Source organism: Schistocerca serialis, chromosome 5 (assembly GCF_023864345.2).
Source record: "Schistocerca serialis cubense isolate TAMUIC-IGC-003099 chromosome 5, iqSchSeri2.2, whole genome shotgun sequence".
Classification (NCBI taxonomy): Eukaryota; Metazoa; Arthropoda; class Insecta; order Orthoptera; family Acrididae; genus Schistocerca; species Schistocerca serialis.
In genome coordinates, this window is record NC_064642.1 from 325317640 (window position 1) to 325339685 (window position 22046).

The 22046-nt window shown below is 39.2% G+C and overlaps 1 protein-coding gene across 1 annotated transcript in view; it reads left to right on the top strand.

Annotated features, from left to right (window-relative positions):
- The window catches only part of LOC126480895 (glutamate receptor 1-like), a 1132174-nt gene that overhangs the window by 831236 nt on the left and 278892 nt on the right, over positions 1-22046 (top strand). The window contains exon 6 of the mRNA XM_050104292.1: positions 19478-19598. Coding sequence (XP_049960249.1) covers positions 19478-19598 — 121 coding nt within the window. The remainder of the gene's footprint in view (positions 1-19477; positions 19599-22046) is intronic.

Consider the following 22046-nt stretch of genomic DNA (forward strand, 5'->3'; position numbering starts at 1 on the left):
TATCATACATCGCTACACGGAACGCACTTGCCAAACTGTCTGATCGCGCACTATTCACTACCTGTATGACACGGTTTCAGGTCGCGTGGGGTCCAGAGCGGAGATGAACTTCAGGGCCTCTTTACTGCAGTATGTACTTACATTTTTTAATTCGACATCTATGAAGGTAACTTCTAACAAAATTTTATTTCACTAATTTAAGCAGTAGCAGTTTGTGAACAATTATCCTACCAACATACGTAATAATGACTGATCAAGACACTAATATTTCTCATCGTAACTGACTCTTATTGGATTAGATCCATTCACATAGCAGAGAAAAATCAGTAACTGCGAATTATAAGTCCCTCCATCAAAATTTTAGAACTATAACCATATTAAGCCCTCCATACATTGAAAATGACAATACTCTTGGTTTGACTAAGAAGGGGGTCCTACAGAGAAGCATTCTACGATTTTCTTTATGCTTACAGGACATACCGTCTGTATAAATTTCTCCAGGACGGGGACGGACGCACTATAAAATTACAATTTTTGTAGAAAAGAGTTTATCAGTTTGGAGACGTATCTTGCTGTAATAACCAAGTTTTATTGGTGACATATCCGAGAAAATCGATGGTTATACACTCAGTTTGTAAATGAAAGTTCTGTGCTCCATGTTTGAAGAGGAAAGGGAGGGGAAAGTTCCTCCTATTGTCCTCTCCTACTACCCCCTCTTCAGGACTCCTATAAATATAAATATGACAGACCATAAAGTTCCTGAAGTGGTACGTCGTCATTCTCATATCATCTCAAGGAAATTGCTTCGAAGGTTTTGGAGCACAAGTACAAAACATTTCGCATTGTTGTTAGTTGAGTGTCCGGCGCAGAAGTCATGAAACTGCAAAGTCGCGTGTTCGCCTTTCGGTATTAGCAAATTGCTGGTTCAATTCCCTGTTCACCAAATTCTGCCTTCCCAGGAATAACCAGCCATAACAAATCTCCAGCAGCAAATGTCACCATGGATAAATATCATGATGGTGAAAATTGAAATACGTCGCATAAATGAAAGTTAACTGCTTGTTTTTGAGAATTTCTAATGTCTATGTTTATTTTTTTTTTGTCATTTCTTTGATTATTTCTTACGTGCCATTACTTTGGCAGAATACTTGCACTGTACAAATTTAAAATGTGTGCTTAACTATGTAAAATGTGTAAGCTAACAATAAAAGTTACTTTAAAAAAATGTTAGTAGCAGAAATTTGTTTACTTGTACTTAAATTTGTTTTCAAATGAACATGTTAATTAACATATACTTAATCATAATTTTTGAATATAGTACTATTTTTAAATTTTAGTTATTAATTGGATAAAATGCAAGTATCACTATAAATTAAAATTTGATACAAAAATGTGAAACATCGAGTAAAAAATGAAACAGCCTTTATACATAGAGATTATATAACATTGTTGATATATTGTATACAGATTTTTTGATTGACAATAAGGCATTTTTAATATCTGTATCAACATTTTAATTTATTTGCATCGATTGGCATTTTAAAAAAGTGTAATTTTTATTAAAAATCATGCTTTCAAAAAATTGTTAATTTATGTTTACTTTTTAAATGAATGTAAACATCCAATAAAAGTAAAGAAAGTGTTGCTGTTACTGTGAGTCGAATCAGCACCTTTGCTATTAATAGGTTTCGTTAAAATGCTCGAAGTATTTTGTGCCTAACAGTGCTTCAAAGTCTTCAACTTTTGTAAGACGATTATTTGGAGTTTGTTTGAGAATTGTATGATAGCGCTTTAGGAAATTTATGCGTGGAATCTGACCTATAGTTATGAAGAAAATAGAAGGTATTCAGTCCATAAGGTACATTCTAAGTTGGAAGGTAAGGTAAACATTCTTCCAAATTTTAACCATGTTTTAACTAACGAATAATGGTGCTGATAACTGCCGATTATTCCAGGTGCTGGCTTATACTGCGCTGGAATTTATTTATTATTACAGCCACCGTGAACAAGTAAAATTTAGAATACATACGCATACATACCTTACAGTTCTCTGAAGAATAGTGAAACGTCGTAGAACACCGGTTGAGAAATCTTAATCTACATTGTGCTCGGTGGTGGGACTTAGGAATCTAATATTGTGATATTCGCATCGGTAGAATGAGCATATAGGCGTATGTGGACGGGTTAAATATGGTTATAAACGTATCTTGAAGGACAGAGTACCTCAACTTAAATTTACTGTAAGGGACGTAAAACAGGACTGCAAAATCAGAAGGAAGTGTGCTGTATTACCATTAACTTCACTCAAGCGAACAGATGTCAAGAAATGAATTTTAGCCGAGTTTTTTTAACAATGTAAATGATTTAACACCTGTCGAAAAAGCTGTGGCGCAAGTTTGTGATAATGCACTGGAGAACAGAGTGGAACAATTTAAGTAAATAAAAATTATGTAATAAATCATAACATATAAAATTAGGTTTAATCAAGTGGAATTATGACGAAAGTATTCTTCCGACGCTCAAAAATACGCACCAGTTTACGTCAATAATTGATTATTTCCATTGCTTTAAAAATACTACACAATACTGTGGGCACAATACTGAACACTAATATTATTATCAAGCTATAACTGCTATAGGTTAATTTTCTCCCTCAAAAGTAGCACATAGCTTGGGAAGCCCTAGAGAGCGCGAGGCCCGTAGCGCGTGCTGTATCGATAAACCACCGTGGGTACACTCTTGTCAGCATAGTGCTAGAATTCTGCCGAACTGTATCAACTGCCGGTACATCAAGCAGGTGTGGTGATCGACTGGGAGCTGCTGTTAGGTAGAGGAGGTTGTTGGACGACGTGTACGTGTAACGCACACACATGTGCGCGACGTGAACAATGTCGTTGTTATTCAGTCGTAAAAAATAAATTTTCGATGCGTATCGACACTGACGCAGCTTCGCTTACGAGGGTAGTGAACAACGAATCGCGAGCGAAATGCCGTTTTCACAGTAAGTAAGGTCCATGACGATGAGGGATTAATTTTATCAGTGAAACTGAATTGACTGAAATAAGCTTATTTTTTATCTGTCGGTCGCTGATTTTATTTCAAAACGACCGGTTTCCGACAATGTCGCCCATTTTCAGATATGTTAAGCAATAAAATAAATCACAGTTGGTTTATAATCCTCTGTTTACAATATTACAAAACTAAAAACAGTTACTTTTCTATCTAATACGACAAAAAAGTTATTTAACATACAATTTTTCTGTCTAACAGAATACGAAAGACGTATCACATACCATACTTCCACGATGGTCAAATACAAAGAAAGGAGGTATTTTTAAAAGTTTTTAGGCCTTTTGGCTTTCATAAAATATTTTTGTAATTCCGGTAAATTATGTATTATGCTTTGGAATGTTTTATGTATAAATTATTTCAGTTCTGTGTTTTAAACCAGTTTGCACGTCAAGACGGCACTCTTCAACCCTAAATGCGTTTTACCCAAAGTCGATTCTTTAAAATAATGTAATATATGGCTACAGCGTGCAAATATGACTTCATTACATGACATTGAAATTGACAGATTCGTGCTTAGACTAAGAGATACGGTACGTTAGACAAGTTTTGTTTTGTATGAGAAAGAAATATGTATCTTCGTTGGTTGATGGGTGCAGAACTAATTTCCAGTTCCATTCACCTCAACTTCTTGAGCATAAAAATATGAATGTTTCCCAGAGATCAAAGTGCTTTGAATAATACATGAATAAGATCGAAACAAATCATGACTATAAACTGGAAATTATCGATACCAATAAACAACAAAAGAATAATTTCCGAGTGATTTAAGTTATTAGGTCGAACTTTTTCAACTAAACCTTCTGTCAAGCGGTCACAGTTTTACTGAATTGTAGGTTTGTTTAGCCATAACAAATTTCAAACTACAGATAAAAGCATTCCTTTTGTGCAAAAATTACATTTCCTTTTTCACTGCAATATGATCTACATCTACATCTACATCCATACTCCGCAAGCCACCTGACGGTGTGTGGCGGAGGGTACCTTGAGTACCTCTATCGGTTCTCCCTTCTATTCCAGTCTCATATTGTTCCTGGAAAGAAGGATTGTCGGTAAGCCTCGGTGTGGGCTCTACTCTCTCTGATTTTATCCTCATGGCCTCTTCGCGAGATATACGTAGGAGGGAGCAATATACTGCTTGACTCTTCGGTGAAGGTATGTTCTCGAAACTTTGACAAAAGCCCGTACCGAGCGACTGAGCGTCTCTCCTGCAGAGTCTTCCACTGGAGTTTATCTATCATCTCCGTAACGCTTTCGCGATTACTAAATGATCCTGTAACGAAGCGCGCTCCTCTCCGTTGGATCTTCTCTATCTTCTATCAACCCTATCTGGTACGGATCCCACACTGCTGAGCAGTATTCAAGCAGTGGGCGAACAAGCGTACTGTAACCTACTTCCTTTGTTTTCGGATTGCATTTCCTTAGGATTCTTCCAATGAATCTCAGCCTGGCATCTGCTTTACCGACGATCAACATTATATAATCATTCTATTTTAAATCACTCCTAATGCGTACTCCCAGATAATTTATGGTATTAACTGCTTCCAGTTGCTGATCTGCTATTTTGTAGCTAAATGATAAAGGATCTATCTTTCTGTGTATTCGCAGCACATTACACTTGTCTACATTGAGATTCAATTGCCATTCCCTGCACCATGCGTCAATTCGCTGCAGATCCTCCTGCATTTCAGTACAATTTTCCATTGTTACAACCTCTCGATACACCACAGCATCATCTGCAAAAAGCCTCAGTGAACTTCCGAGGTCATCCACAAGGTCATTTATGTATATTGTAAATAGCAACGGTGCTATGACACTCCCCTGCGGCACACCTGAAATCACTCTTACTTCGGAAGACTTCCCTCCATTTAGAATGACATGCTGCGTCCTGTTATCTAGGAACTCCTCAATCCAATCTCACAGTTGGTCTGATAGTCCATATGCTCTTACTTTCTTCATTAAACGACTGTGGGGAACTGTATCGAACGCCTTGCGGAAGTCAAGAAACACGGCATCTACCTGTGAACCCGTGTCTATGGCCCTCTGGGTCTCGTGGACGAATAGCGCGAGCTGAGTTTCACATGACCGTCTTTTTCGAAACCCATGCTGATTCCTACAGAGTAGATTTCTACTCTCCAGAAAAGTCATTATACTCGAACACAATACGTGTTCCAAAATTCTACAACTGATCAACGTTAGAGATATAGGTCTATAGTTCTGCACATCTGCTCGACGTCCCTTCTTGAAAAGATGTGTAGTAGTTTACCAAAACATTGTTCGAACTTAAAATAACTGATTTCCAAGATGAGTTTAGATTTCCATCTGGGTGTGGGAAAGTAAATTACTGAATCGTCGAACTCGTTTCTTAACACAAACATATTGTCCAGTCAACGAAGGAAAGTATGGATCAAATGGCTCTGAGCACTATGGGACTTAACATCTATGGTCATCAGTCCCCTAGAATTTAGAACTACTTAAACCTAACTAACCTAAGGACATCACACAACACCCAGCCATCACGAGGCAGAGAAAATCCCTGACCCCGCCGGCAATCGAACCCGGGAACCCGGGCGTGGGAAGCGAGAACGCTACCGCACGACCACGAGATGCGGGCGGAAAGTATGGTAAAAGTTGTGTTGTCGTAAATTTGTTGTACAATGGTAGAAGAAATACCACGCAAAACTTACGAAAAATCCTGGTCGGGAAAGACGAGGGAGCTTCAAGTTGGGGCAGAATTTAAAGGTCCCTTTTCTACGTGTTTCTCGAATAACTCGAAAACTGCTGCTTTTGACGAAAATGTGTACCAATACAAAATTAAACTACGTTATATTTCCTACAAAAAAGGTTTCACTCATTTTTTCTCTAGGACTAACAGTTTCTGCGTTGCAATAGATGAAAAAAAATAGATTTTTAAAAGGTGTTGTAAGGTTATGAAATTTACGTTTATTGTTAAATGTGGTAGGTTAAGAACAAATAGTAAAGGTGTGTGCCACATTTAAGTGGCATAGAACTGCATTCACAGATAAATTGTAAATTGTGTTCTTAGGGTGTAACAGTTTTGGCAATGTTGACTGGAATACGCTCTTTCAAATTCTGAAGGTGGCAGGGGTAAAATACAGGGAGCGAAAGGCTATTTACAATCTGTACAGAAACCAGATGGCAGTTATAAGAGTCGAGGGACAGGAAAGGGAAGCAGTGGTTGAAATGGGAGTGAGACAGGCTTTTAGTCTCTCCCCGATGTTATTCAATCTGTATATTGAGCAAGCAGTAAAGGAAACAAAAGAAAAATTCGGAGTAGGTATTAAAATCCATGGAGAAGTAATAAAATCTTTGAGGTTCGCCGATGACATTGTAACCCTGTCAGAGACAGCAAAGGACTTGGAAGAGCGGATGAATGGAATGGATAGTGTCTTGTAAGGAGGGTATAACATGAACATCAACAAAAGCAAAACGAGGATAATTGAATGTAGTCGAATTAAGTCGGGTGATGCTGAGGGAATTAGATTACGAAATGAGACACTTAAAGTAGTAAAGGAATTTTGCTATTTGGGGAGCAAAATAACTGATGGTGGTCGAAGTAGAGAGGGTATAAAATGTAGACTGGCAATGGCGAGGAAAGCGTTTCTGAAGAAGAGAAATTTGTTAACATCGAGTGTAGATGTAAGTGTCAGGAAGTCATTTCTGAAAGTATTTGTATCGAGTAGCCACGCATGGAAGTGAAACATGGACGATAAATGGTTTGGACAAGAAGAGAATAGAAGCTTTTGAAGTGTGGTGCTACAGAAGAATGCTGAAGATTAGATGGGTAGATCACATAACTAATGAGGAAGTATTGAATAGGATTGGGGAGAAGAGAAGTTTGTGCCACAACTTGACTAGAAGAAGGGACCGGTTGGTGGGACATGTGTTGAGGCATCAAGGAATCACCAATTTAGTATTGGAGGGCAGCGTGGAGCGTAAAAATCGTAGAGGGAGACCAAGAGATGAATACACTAAGCAGATTCAGAAGGATGTAGGTTGCAGTAGGTACTGGGAGATGAAGAAGGTTGCACGGGATAGAGTAGCATGGAGAGCTGCATCAAACCAGACTCAGGACTGAAGACCACAACAACAACAGGGTGTAACAGGTTGTTGAAGGAAGGTGGGCGGTGGGGGTGGGCTGGAAGGTAGAAACATGATGCAAAGTGGGTTGCCAGGTTGCTGTCATGTACTTCCCTCATTCGTAAGTCTGAGAACTGAAGAGCGAGCAGGTGATTCCCCACTCTGTCTATACTTCTACACCGCAACAAACTACTACAAGGAATTTCTCAAAGTTATACCGACCCTTCCGCAACGCGCCTTACGAATTGCTGACGACCTAGTACCGACATGCCGTGCGGTGGTGGGGGCTTACCTTTCTCAAAACACATTAACAGTAAATGGTATCGGATATTAGTTACTAATATAACTATCGGAAGAAACATATAGGAACACTTACGTTAAAAGTGAGCAGTTTATGCTACTACCTAAGAACTGGCAACAGTAATATTCTCGACAACCTCTGTACTGGGGATGAACATCAACTTGAACATCACAATGAATTTATAACTGAAACGAATGACATTGATGCAGACGTGCGTAATATGCTCGAATACCAGTTTGGCTGTTATCCAGTTTAGATGCAGCTCATGACGTTTAGAAGATGTACTTTTAAAAATTCCGTGACGAAGATCCTCCCCTCTTTCACATTACAGCTGTGCACATTTCAGACAACCATGCCACAACGTTGAGAAACTTTTATCTTTTACGTAATGTTGGTTCGACCACGACACTGATTTGCTCACCTATTCACATGTCCATCGCGACAGAATAACCGTGCAGCGCCTTGGCTAGCACCCATCTCAACTTGCATGTTTTATCACAGATGCTCGGCGTGGTCTGACGTGACAGTGTACACTATGTGGCTGTTTGAATCAAGTCCAACTTGGGTGTTTATCAACAACGTTAACCTTACATCCTTCTCCATCCCATCGAAATAGCCAAGTGAAAGGCTCTAAACGTCTCAGCATTAGTGGTAAAGGACGTAAAGCTTGAATATTAAATAGTGGCGATGGCACAGTATCCCCCGATTCCACTTAACTAAGGATGAGTCATTGCCACAATGCTCTTGAGATGGAAGTAGCTGTTCCAAGAAAACCCATACAACGACAATGTTTAAAAATTAAGGGGGCAAGAAGTCTTGTTTATCTTTTAGCTTATGTAAAGCTCGCAGGAAATTTATGATGCCATATGTGGGAAGGAAACGCGTTTCTTTTGAAAACTCTGTGTCAACGTCTCATGTTAAGTCCCAACCATGTGTTCTGTGGATGAAATACTTCTTGACACGTGATGACTGGGTGTTGTGTGATGTCCTTAGGTTAGTTAGGTTTAAGTAGTTCTAAGTTCTAGGGGACTGATGACCATAGATGTTAAGTCCCATAGTGCTTAGAGCCATTTGAACCATTTTGAACTTCTTGACAAGTATGTTACTAAAAGCGCAACAATAACTGAATCAGGCTGAAAGGAAACAATTGAATGAAAGCTCTCTGTGAGCAGGATACTGTAGCTTATAGCAGGACACACTCAAAGATCGGGCGAGTATTTGGCATAACATGAATAAGGAAATCCTCCAAGTAAGGAAGTAAGTGTGGTGAAATCTCTTAGGTTGTCTCATCGCGGCTGGTTAATGGTATTCTATCAGGTGTTCTGACGACTTGTTGTTTACGGTTTATGGAAATAACAACTCGGCTGAAAGCACACCACTAAGCGTGCTGAGTTTCAACATATTGCACGATACTATCTGATAATTTTGAGTTTAATGATGAGATATAAATTTTATTTTCATGTTCACATTGGTTGTATAGTTAGGCTATAGTTATCAATTTCGAGGAGAATCATTCAATATGTTTCTGTAATTCACTTAAAAGCGTGACACAAAATATTCGTAATGTGTTGAGATATAAAGATGATATCTAGCTCAGACATGTAATTCTTAGGACTTCAGACTGCTTTAACTTTAACGTTACTTTTATACACGAATATATAAAGTTATTGCATATTTCGTCAAAGTTCATCGAAACTGTCAGACTATGTATAATTTTCAATGTACCCTCGGCAATTTTAAATAGCGCAGTGGATACATATGCTTCATTCAGGAATATGTAACGAATTCGAAGAAGGTAAGTAAAAAATAAAAAAAACTATATGTGTAAGATTTTTCGCGTATGCAGAGCAAATTAGACACATTTTATCACTGGCCAACTTAAAAGATTCTATCTTCTGTAACTTTTGTTGTTGAATATTTTGGATTTGTACTGTAAATGGATTTTTTTCGGATCTACTTAATTCAAAATATTATAGATTTATGAAGATTTTAAAGGAAATCAGTGACGTTAATATATTTCCAAATAAACCTCAATCAAGCGAGAGAAGGGCCAGTGATTGGCACTTTTAACTCTCCTGAAAGCACTCTAATGGTTTTCTAAATAAAAGTGTTCTGAATAAAACAACCTTACAATTGCAGTTGTATTCCAACCTCTGCGTTAATGGTTTTTATTTCAAGTATTCTGGGAGGTGTTGGTAGGTGAAAGCCGCCTGCTCCTTTCTCCATTATTGTGTCAGTTATAAGGGTTTAACTTCCCATACCTTAGCAGACCCACTTTTTGAAGCATAAACATGGACTTCCTGCCTTCCCCGGGCTCGAAAGTGCGGGGTGGGGGAGACAGTAATTTATTTATTTCTAGCTTGCGTACCATTCAGCAGTACCGTGCCTGCAATGCCGTCCATTCCTGGCAGCGAAGATTCTTTATTTAGCTCTGAATTTAGACTACGCAACGAATTGATGATGATGATACAATGCGAAAACAGGGAGATGAAATACACATTAAGTAATCTGTTGTATTCATGGTGAGAAGCATCGGACAATCTATTACATTGTCTCTTGAGAACCATGAGCTATTGATCACTAGAGGGTTTACATAGGATATGAATATGTGTGACAAGCTTTAAAATCTGCCAAATGAGAATTCACTACAATAATCTAAAAACCTATGCAGAGTGCATAAAAATTATTGAACCAATATTGGAAGAAAAATGGTCCCTTAATAAATGTAATAATTACACTGCATCAAGTATCAGAGTCTCGGTGGGACTTGTGCCATACGTGACTTGTGAGGATGTGGGTATGAAAAATATGGAATTCTATAAAAGGGAGAATAATTCAATCTGTGTTCTCGTAATCAAGTGCATCGTAGAGGTACTAAGAACTTCAGTACTTTATTTCATTGCCATGAGTGCATATAGATAAAAGAAAGCAGGTTCAACTGCAGTGGGGTATAATTCGACGTCAAAACTTTCCCACTAAAGTCAATAAAGTCAATAGCTTTATTTACACTGGGTTTCTCCCACACTAACAGGGATTCGTTATGAGAAGAATATTTTCGTCTATTCATTGGGGATGACCTCGAAATAGTCAGTTTAATCAGACGTGGCGATCGTGCGACATAATGGTTTAAAAACCATCAAAGGGGAAATTATTAGAAAATCCACGATAAAGAAAAGGGAAGCATACACTGGTAGATCACTGTAGACGATTAATTTAAAATACCTGATCCATCGACACGAAATGCTAGTGAGTTAAGAGATATTAATTTGTAGATGCGCGCAAAGAGAATCAAGTTAACAGGCGCAATTGCTGCAGGCACGTGGCTGTGTCGAATCAGAACAAAGGGCAATGTTAAATGTACTCATTTCACAGTAAATCCAGAGGAATTACACCACGAATAAAATCAAAATCATATCCGAACACATAATTGAAACAGCTGAATTATTTTCTAAAGGGAAATTACTCTTAAACCTAACTCAAATGAAATCACACCCAGCCATATTCTGGAGAACAAAGACAGCTCGGTTGCGCATCCCACAGCAAGTTAAAAAAGCGCTGGAAAACTGCCGTTGATTTTTTTTTTCCAGAAAAGCGATAGTGTTCTCTAGCCAACTGTAGAGACGGAAAGGATGGGAAAGCTCAGGATGAGGAGGTAACTATATTGCCAGGTATCTTTGGAGGAGCTCTAAAAAGGTGGAGCTCTAAAAAGACGAGAGAGTAAACTCTGAAACTCTGTCACCCAACCGGTATAGTTCTAAGGTCATTCACTTACACATTCATATTTACAGATACCGTTCAGGTACAAGATGAGGATGGAAACAGGTTACTGGTTATCAAAGTGACTTAAAAGTGCTCGCTCCATACGTATTCCCTTTACAAGAATTTTATCAAATGGTGCAGAAGACAACTGTGTAACCCATAAACGTAATAATAAGCAAAGATAGACGGAGAAGAATGAAAGTGGACCAAAACAGATACTTTTCACGTTAATCCCGATCGCGAAATACAATTTAGAAGCGCTGTTCTTGACGTACATTAGAAATCGGTTCGTTGGTGGAGCTTGAGACGAACAGTGTATGTCAGTGTATCTCAGAAAAGCTTTAGTTGTAAATGGAGGAAAAGTGTCCAACCTTAGACGAGTGAGTATTCATTCCTCGACGATTTATATTTGCTAATGTGTAAGCATCCTATTTGAGTGCACGAAATTACTCCTGTTGTGTTCAGGCTTTGTGTAACTAATCGCGAGTGCGAGGAATGTACAGAGAGATGCCGTGTCCTACACTGCAACATTGGTATCAAGTTTTGATTAGAGAGTTATTCTGCTTTCCATGAGAAATTTCCGAATAGAAAACTTCTAGCTTTGATAGCCAACAGAACTATGGAACGAGCATCACCATCTAGTAATTGAAAATCACTGACTGAGAATTTGTGTGTAATCGGGAAAATCACTTCTGATTTGGTGATGGAAATGCTACAGTTATAGATAAACAATAACAAGGGTACAAGGCTTTCTTTCATCATTTTTATTGTAAGTTTTACATAATAATAAAAGAAGATCAGTGGCTTTTATTTTTCGATCGAGTAGATAGATTGCCCAAAATCGTTTCAGTGATTTGTATGTAGCACGCGAGGTAGTCATACACAAGTAAGAATGCTGTAGAAGCGGAACTGAAAGGCGAGTTACGTAGGGCTAGGTATCTTAGCTTCTTTTTCAGCTGGCAGAGCCATCAGTAGCTATCTATGGGGCACGGAAGCTATTACTTATGTAAACAACCTGCAGCTATGTCCCTCCACTACAAGTAGCACGAATTTTGTACCGGTATACTCGTATTATGCAGTTTCTTCTCAACCCCTTATCCCAGGTGATATTAATAAAGGCTTTCTGACAATTTATGCTCTGCCTTTAAAGCAATTTTCACCTTGCCTTGGTAACACCATGAAGTGATAATTAATGTGTGTGGTAAAAATATGTGACCGATTTTGGATGATCATATAAATGCACTGGGATGCATGATAGCGACTAGAAGAAAAAGAATGGTAAAAATACTGTCAAGAAATGCATTGAAATATGTGAACAAAGTGTGAGATGATTGTTTATCTCTACGGAAATACGTGGCTTTGATTTCGACAGACTAGGCATATTATGAATTACCTGATACTTAAAGCTATTGATTTTACTTATTATTAATTTTAATTACTACACACAAGCTGATCTCGAAATTTTCGACGTTTAACCTGCAACCTAACGAGGAATGTTACTGACTCTCAGACAATGACTTTCTGCTGAATACGGAGGAGATACGCTTTGCCGGCCGGGGTGGCCGAGCAGTTCCAGGCGCTACAGTCTGGAACGGCGAGACCGCTACGGTCGCAGGTTCGAATCCTGCCTCGGGCGTGGATGTTTGTGATGTCCTTAGGTTAGTTAGGTTTAAGTAGTTCTAAGTTCTAGGGGACTGATGACCTTAGAAGTTAAGTCCCATAGTGCTCAGAGACATTTGAACCATTTGTTACGCTTTCCCTGTAAGTGAAGCTGAATTTCTTTAAGATGATGTGCCCTGTGTGGCAGTTTTCTATTACACAATACTATGTGTGATGATTTACATTAACTCATAGCGAATGCAAAACATTCGCTGCCATAATGGACTTGAATATGTCTCTTTCTACTCATAAACATTATTTCACTCCATATATGAAGCTATGTGGTGCTAACATAGCTTTCAATGACTTAGAAACATCTGTGAAGGCTCCTCAATTAAACAAAAATTGGATTCTTACTAATTGGCAGATCACAAAATGTTTACGAATGTTAAGCAAAGTTGCAACGAATCTGTAAGCGTAGGCCCTATATTACCATCTAACTTCCCCAGAATGCTATTGCTAGACTTACATGTTACGCAAGCGAATGTTTCCATAACATTTCAATGATATTTTTACGTAATTTACAGCGAGCACACATTATTTCCATTGTCCGTAACAAAGCAAAAAAGCAGACGAACGATATTAAATGTATTTAGATATTTCGATTAATGGCATGCTTCATTCTTCCACCGACGGTGAGGCGAGTGTACCTGTCATGTTACTAAGGACTTTCAAGCAATTCAGAAACTCTTTTTACGGGAACGGTTATAGAGTGGAACTCTTGCGTGAACTTCCAATGGCGTTGACGGCTAGATAGTGATATCGTTAAAGCGTTAATGAGTTCTAGAATATACCAATGTGAGGAACGGTTCAAATGCGATGGCATCTTTCTAGAAGCAGTTTAAATCTCAAAACATTTAGGAAACGTCCAATTGGCAACTGGCGACCGATACTCGACCTGCAATATGTGCTATACGTGTTTTGGGCACTTCTTAGGGCTCCCTGTTAGATCATTAATCAACAAGTTCCGTCCTCTGAATCAGAGCACCTTTGGGCAACAGTATTTGGTAGGAGAAGCATCACGTACCCGTATCGTCTAATGATCCGTCATTCAAAAACACGAAGGTGTTTCCTCACAAAATACGGAACAGTTCCAGTTTTCAGATAATTATTTTGAACTTGAATGACACGCCGTACACATCTTCACTACGTCAGGACACTGTACTTTCCACTTAGGCGCAAATGACACAGTCTTGCATACCATTAGCTAGTGTATAAATTTTCTTTTTGAAAGTTCAGTGATACTTTAATGAAATTCGAAGATCATTTTACAATCACCGCCACTATGCTATAATAAGCACAGGTTAGGAAAAAAATCGGGAATTTACTGTTTGCATTGTTTCACTAATTTACAAAAAAATGTTCAAATGTGTTTGAAATCTTATGGTACTTAACTGCTAAGGTCATCAGTCCATAAGCTGACACACTACTTAACCTAAATTATCCTAAGGACAAACACACACACCAATGCCCGAGGGAGGACTCGACGTGTTGTGCATTAATGTCGTTCCGTGGTCAGCGTAATAGAATACTAGTCAGTTTTCAATCATTTTTTATATTTCTACAAACAACAACTAAGTGGAACAAGGGGCCACGTATTACCATATCACCAGATAAACTCTCATTAACGTTTATAAAGCCGATATAATAGTTAACTTTTACACAAGCAAAGAGATATTTTAAAGAATGTTTGAATATTTACATTTGGATAATGGTAGGGGATATTCTGTATATGGCTATACATTTATTCTGTTTGTGATCCGCGCTAAGACGGTAATAATGTTCTGTTGCGATGGTTGATGACGCAGTACTCTTTAACAATAATGTGACTAAAAACACAATATGAAATTTTATCTGCCTTTGGCAACGGGTCTCTTTGTTAACAGCATAATTGCAAACAACGGTACATATTCTGCTATAACTTTATTAAGTATATCAGTTCTGACGTTGAAGGATGTATGAGTCAGCTTTCTTATGACTTTCCACTGCACTGTAACTACCAGAATCAAATTAAACGTTAAGATATTCTTTCTAATACTGTCCTGGATTGATGCTGCGGAACAAATTTTTGCTTCCATGAGGGTGGTAAAGTTGAAGGTTACATGATTATTCACTTTTGTTGGTTTCCTTCTTCTTTTTCCCTTCCCAAAACCTCTTCATTCTCTGTCTGTGATCTTGTTTTTTGCTCTGCTCTTCTGTCAAAGTAAGTTTAGATTCAGTAGCGCGTAAATAACCAGATCATACAGTACTAGTTGGAGGCGAAACACTTTGGAACAAATCTTCTGATAACTGTCCTCAACAGCTAGCTCGGCAGACCACACACAGTTGAAATATCTTAGACCTTGTAGCTACAAATAGGCCGACCCTTGTCGACAATGCCAGTATAGGAACTTGGATTAGCTATCACGATGTCTTTATAGCAACTACGATTATAATTGTTAATAAATCACTCAAGACGGTTAGGAAAGTGTTTGTGGTAGATAAGCAGATACGCAGTTATTAGTATCGCACTTAGACCGTAAATTGGCATCGTGTAGTTCCAGTAAGATAGATCTAGAGGAATTATGGGGATTGTAAATTGTGATCTGGAAAGTTATGCGTCTAGTAAGTGGATAAAAGATGAAAGAGACCCACCATGGTTTAACAAAGAATGCTGAGGAAGCAGAGGCTGTACTCTCGATTCAAAAGGGAACCCACAAATGACGACAAGCGAAGCTTTGTAGAGATTCGTGCGTCTGTAAAAAGATCTACGTGAGGAGCATACAACAACTAGCAGCGTCACATCTAAGGAAAAGATCTGGCAGAGAACGCCAGAAAATTCTGGTCTTAAGTAAAATCGCTAAGCAGGTCTAAGGCTCCTGTTCAGTTTCCTGTTGCCCAGTCTCGTGTGCCAGTTGAAGATAGCAAAACGAAAGCCAAAGTTTTAAAATTCACGTCGAAGAAATCGTTCACACAGGAGAGTCGTACAAACATACCGTCATTTGGCCATCGTACAGACTCACGTATGAACGACATAGTAACAAGCATCCCTGGCTAAGAACAGCAACTGAAAGATTTGAAAGCAAATAAATCACCAGTTCCCGATGGAATCCCAATTAGATTTTAAAGTACCTACAGTACGACGCAGCGTATATAGACTTAGGCTTACTTAATAGTTTGTAACAATTATCGGTTGAACAAGTCTTCTGTCACTTCTCCAATATGCAAATTATCACTTTGTGGATAGTGCTTTCGGGGGCATTATTTTCTTTGTGATGAAGAACATTGTCAAGAACAATTATGCATGTGAAAGGTATAGTCATGAACATTTAACTGTCATCGATCCGAAAATATAAAACTGCGTAATTAATTTTTGTTTGTGTGCTGGTACATGTTGCAGTACTAAAATCCCCCACCCGCGTCAGTACCGCAGTACGACGTTACAGAAGCCAGTACTGTTAGTCGACTACAATACTATTTCACCTGGTAGTGAGGGCCCTTCAGTCGGCTAGTAGTGAGTTTTTTATCGTGATATTTCACGAAGACACGCTAGAACACTTCACAATATATGCACAAGTGTCCTGGAAGGATTCACAGTGGGATTCCTTTCCACTACTGCTGTCTCTTATCACAGTCATTATTTTCCCTTCCTCGTCGTCACTGACATAGACTTTGTCTTTTATTATCACTGGTCCTGACCCACCTTCATTTTTTTTTTTGTCTTTATTCATCTCTCACTGGCATTGTGTCCTTCATTTCTCTGCGACACTCCTCTGTTGTTGGCAACTATGTTCCACTGCCACTGTGTCCCACTCTTTCCCTCACACTGAGATTGTCTCCTTCACTCTTTCTATATCACAGCCACTGTCTACTGTATTAAATATTTATTACTTTCCGCCTGCTTAGCTGGGTAGTAACACGCTTGCCTCCCAAGCACGGGGCCCGGGTTCGATTCCCGGCCGGGTTGGAGATTTCCTCCGCTCATGGGCTGGGTGTTACGTTGTCCTCATCATCGGCCACAAGTCGCCCCACTTCGCGGCCGAGCCCCAAAGGGACATCTCGGCCAACAATGCCATACGATCATTTCAGTTTATCATTATTACTCTTCTGTCTCTTTACGCTACCATTTCCACCTTCTCTCTGGCCATAAAAATGACCGTACATGCTTGCATGCCAAAATTTTTTGGATGTGTATGGGAAGGGAGAACGACGGCCCCTTTTCAGACAGTCTTTTAAACAGGAGCGTGTTCGCCTTTCTTCTGCTCTGATAGGAGCATTTTTCGCTGGTCCCCTTCTTTTACCTACTACGGTAGGGCGTGTCACTCATTGGAAAGAACACTATGGTTCAGTAAGATGTTGATAGTTTTCTTATACGAAATTTAAATAAATGAAAACTAATTTTACTCCTCAGACGGGATTTTACGTGCACAAAAATTTTGCCTAAAAGTTTCAGCCATTTGCCTGAACAGCGGCCTTGGAAACTGCTACTCGGTTTTGGATCCCAAAAATCACGTTTTTGGGGTGTTTCTCGATAACGGATAAAAATTTTTGAAAAGGGAACATGAAATTTCTATATAAATGCCTAGAGAATATACTGTTCAAATTTTAGCAATTTTCTGTGGTTATTTAGTATTTCGATTTCGTCTCACACCAGATTTTACGAGTACATTTTACATGTAGAACTAGGGTAATTTCGATCCGCTGTATCTCAGGAGCGGATAAAGATATCGAGAATGTTTTGAGGTCCTTCGAGTTCGGTATCTTAGGAAAATATCGTAAGAATTTCGTGAGTTTTCTGTACATTGCCGTCTTGAAATCGACGGCTAGGTTTTGGTACCCAAAAACTAAGTTTTAAGGGTGTTTCTCAATAACCAATAAATATTTTGAAAACGAGAGGATGACGGTTCTAGATAAATGCCTAGACAGTATACCGTTAAAATTTGAGTACTTTGCTGCAGTTGGTTATTTACATATCCGGTGCTGACAGCGAAAAAATGGTGAAAACCACCTTTTTTGGTTTCTTAGGAGCCGCCCATGAACTAAATGGTGCCGTCGTAAGCCCCTTAACGCGCACCATAGACCGCATGTAATGAAAAAGTAACCAACTGATTTGTTCCGTTTGTCTAAGCTGGAAGAAGTCTGTAATATTCAATCTTTGATCCTGTACTGTAGGATAGTTACAGCGAGACGGTCCTTCTGTTGGGTGTACAAATGGTCTCTGGCTTAACGGATATCCAAACCACCAGGAACTTCCGATCACCAATAGAACCCGAGGTATGAGCTCCGGAAAAATCCCTTTTTTACGCGCGGTATTTTGAAACATATTTGTATTTTGCATGCTATCGCATGTGTACCGAAATTGTGTAGCTTATTCTTCTGTGAGATCCTATCACTATCTGCCGTTTTTTGGACAGTCGCTCCACTGTTTGTATCCAGCGAATTACAGCAGCTGCACTGGTCAAACACAGACCATATTTGGATTAAAATAGCTTTGTGATACACGTTTGAGCGAGTCTCCACCAACACATCCATCTTCTTCCATACTACAGACTGTTAACGATGGTCCGAGAGTAGGGAACAGGTTCTCAGATATGTGAGGTGCTCTAAGACGTTTCAAGAAATAGAAACCTGTACATTGTCTTGTACGACGAGTGTTCATCAGAGCCAAACGAATCGTCAAGAAGTGCGATAGGACCGTTCTTATTTCTGTATAACAAACAGTCTGATGAATAAGGTGTGCAACAGTTTGAGACCATTGACAGATGAAGGTGTAGTTTACGGTCAAATGTAGCCTTTGAGTGATTGTAAAAGGATGCAAGATGACTTCGACAGAATTTCTATTTCTTCCTAAGGATGACAGTTTGCTTTAAATGTTTAAAAATGTAAGTTTATGCGGATAAGCAGAAAAAGCAAACCGGCTATGTTCGAATACAGTATTAGCTGAGTGATGCCTTACACAGTCACGTCGATTAAGTACCTAAGCGCAGCGTTGCAAATCGACATAAAACTGAAAGAGCACGTAAGGTCGGCTGTAGGGAAGTAGGAAATTATAGCTGATCTACAAAGGAGACTCTTTACAGAACATTTACGTGGCAAATGTGTGACTACCGCCCCTCGAGTGTTTCGGAAATGCTCTGTGAACTCAAATGGGAATATTTGGAACGAAGTAGATATTCTTTACGTGAAATACTGTTGAGAAAGTTTAGAGAACAGGTATTTAGAAACGCTGCACAACGATCCTGTGGCCAATAACGCACATCTCGCGCAGCACCGGGATAACAAGAGACATCCGAGATAGTTCAGAAGTCTATAAGCAGTCGTTTTTCCACCGCTCTGTTCGCTACTGGAACACGAAAGACAATGACTAAAAGTTGTACGAGGTACGCTCCGCCATGCACCATACGGTATTTTGCGATGTATGTAGATGTGGTGTGGAAGGGGCCAGTCGTTGTGCAGTTGGAGTTTGTTCTGGAGCGCCTCAGGCTCCATTCGTTGCTGTTCTGCTGGCACATGGAGGCCTTGTGCTGAGTCCGCAATCTAGACAGACAAGTACGCATAGACCAGTTGTTATGGGAAAATGTAATAATGAGTAATTTTCAACTGTCGCAGGTGGAGCAACAAGTACGTAATACTGGACTGCCCGACAGAGATGGCGAAGGAGATTGTGGTGACGCACGTGCGAGACATTACACTCGGCAAGCGGACTTACCACTACCTCCTGAGCGGGCTGGTGAGTATAAAGTGTAAACGACGATATACAGCAAAGTAAACCTACCATGTTTTGAACTTTGTCCCTCTCAAATCCATTTTAAGAACAGAAGGGAAGGAAACTAGAATTTACCGTTCCGTCCATGACAATGTCATTAGAGACGGAGCACAACATGGATTTGGAAAGAACCTGGAAAAATCGGCTTTGACCTTTTCAGACGAAAATAATTCTTTAAATAAAAATCATTGTTTACTATGCGACGTTTTAAAATGGGACTAAAAATATAAAATAATATCTTCAAACTACATACACAATACAGAATTGTTTAGGCTTTCGTGGCCACTTGTTGACAAACTGCCTTTTGGCTTTTGTCTCGGGTTCTTCGGCTGACGTTCGTCGGATGATTCTTCTGGCGTTTCGCCAGCACGAGTGGATGGCGTTGTCAAAGCTTCACTCTGCACTGCTGGTGGCTTTGGCAATGTCAGCCACTGATGCTTGTGAAACGTCAGAAGAATCTTCGAACGAACGTCGACCGAAGAACCCGAGACAGAAGCTAACAGTCAGTTTGTCCATTCAGAATACTAATCCAAAATAGATAATCCTGAAAATATGAGATTGTGAATTTTCAATAGCTATGAAAATACCTATAAGATTTGAAACGAAAAACGTGGAGCGTATGCAATACATTATTCTGAGAAGACGAATCACTCATTAATTATGTATTTCATGCACCCTATGGTTTTATTTTTAAATCTCACAAGCACTCTGACAGCTATTAAAAATTCACAATCACAGATTTTCAGAGCTATCTCTGTGGAGTTACGAATTTGTGTGGGCCAGGAGAAATTAGTTTATACCTTTTAGTCCGCTTTAAAACGCAGTGAATTAAAATTTAATTTCATTTTAAATAATTATTTTCTTAATCAAACTAATTAATTCAGCTATGGGTTCTTGGTGAAACATTGTATATTATATTAACTAAACGAAGCACTTTTTTAGTCTTATTTCACAACTTTGTAATTTTATCAAGATTATCAGCAGAAATAACTTTCAGAGAGTAAGTCAAGACTCGATATTGTAAAAAGTTGACGTGTTTATCTTCGTTTCGTTCTCATCTTTGGGATTAGTTACGTACCACAAAATGGGCTTTTAATACAAAACATAGGTCGTACAGTAATAATAAAGATTGTGAAAGATGGCTAAATAAGTGTTTAGTTTACTTGATATAATGATTTTCTGATTTTTAGTCTTGCGTATGTGAAATTTTTCGGTCGATTTGCCGCGTGGGATTAGCCGAGCGGTCTAAGGCGCTGCGGTCATGGACTGTGCGGCTGATCCCGGCGGAGTTTCGAGTCCGCCCTCGGGCATGGGTTTGTGTGTTTGTCCTTAGGATAATTTAGTTTAAGTAGTGTGTAAGCTTAGGGACTGATGACCATAGCAGTTAAGTCCCATAAGATTTCACACACATTTGAACATTTTTTACGGTCGGTTTCTGTTCACTTGATTCAACCAATACATTGCTCTCTCCTACGTATCGCTACGAAAAGATGGTGAAGGTAAAAATTACACACATTCGAGCTCAGACGGAGTCTTACGTGCTATTGTTCTTCCAGAAAACCGTTCGCAACTGAAACGGGAAAAAGGGGTAACAGCAATGGTGACCAAAGTGCCCTCCGCCACAAACCAGACAAGAAGCGTGTTAATATCGCATTGTCATCCAATTATGAGGTATATTGAAAGCTTCGTGTCTCTATCTTATCGAGAAATTAATTTAAAATCAACTGTAAAAGAAAGCATCTAAATAAAAACGTGTTAAACGAATTGCTCTCCGTCACACCACAACACTTCAGACAAGAAAGCGTTTTAACATTTCACTGAGATCGTGTTCTGGGTGAGTCGAAAGCTTTAAGTCTCTAGGTCATTTGGAAGTTAGTTGAAAATCAGTTGTAAAATTTGTCCGAGCAGGCAGACTGACAAGAAGGCGACATAATTAAAAACGTGGTAGAATTCTACCATTTGATATAAGCTTTCGACAGGATCGCCTGTCAAAGATTTGATCCGGTCTCCTCCAAATGCGAATACCCTTCAGTACAACAATAGCCTAGTGTACGCTCGGATTTGCATTAAAAATGTTTTTCAAGTACCCACGTCACAAATTCGCACACAAAGCCTTTTTACATGCGCAAGCTACGATTTCTGATGGAATCTTTAGTTCTTATTCACCAGTTGGCTGTGGTTGGAAGTCAGATCACCGTAGCGTGTGATTCACTGACAGACGCAGAGTCGCATTATCGTGTAGGCTGCCTATGTTACAGGCCTGGGGCTAGCATCACAAAAATCTCATATAAAAAAGGGTTTTTTTACAATTAACTAAGGACTCGCTAATACGCGTCTAAGATGACGGTTTCCAGACGACGGTACGCGAACCACTGGCGATACGCGAGGACATTTCAGGCCATACGCGCGAAA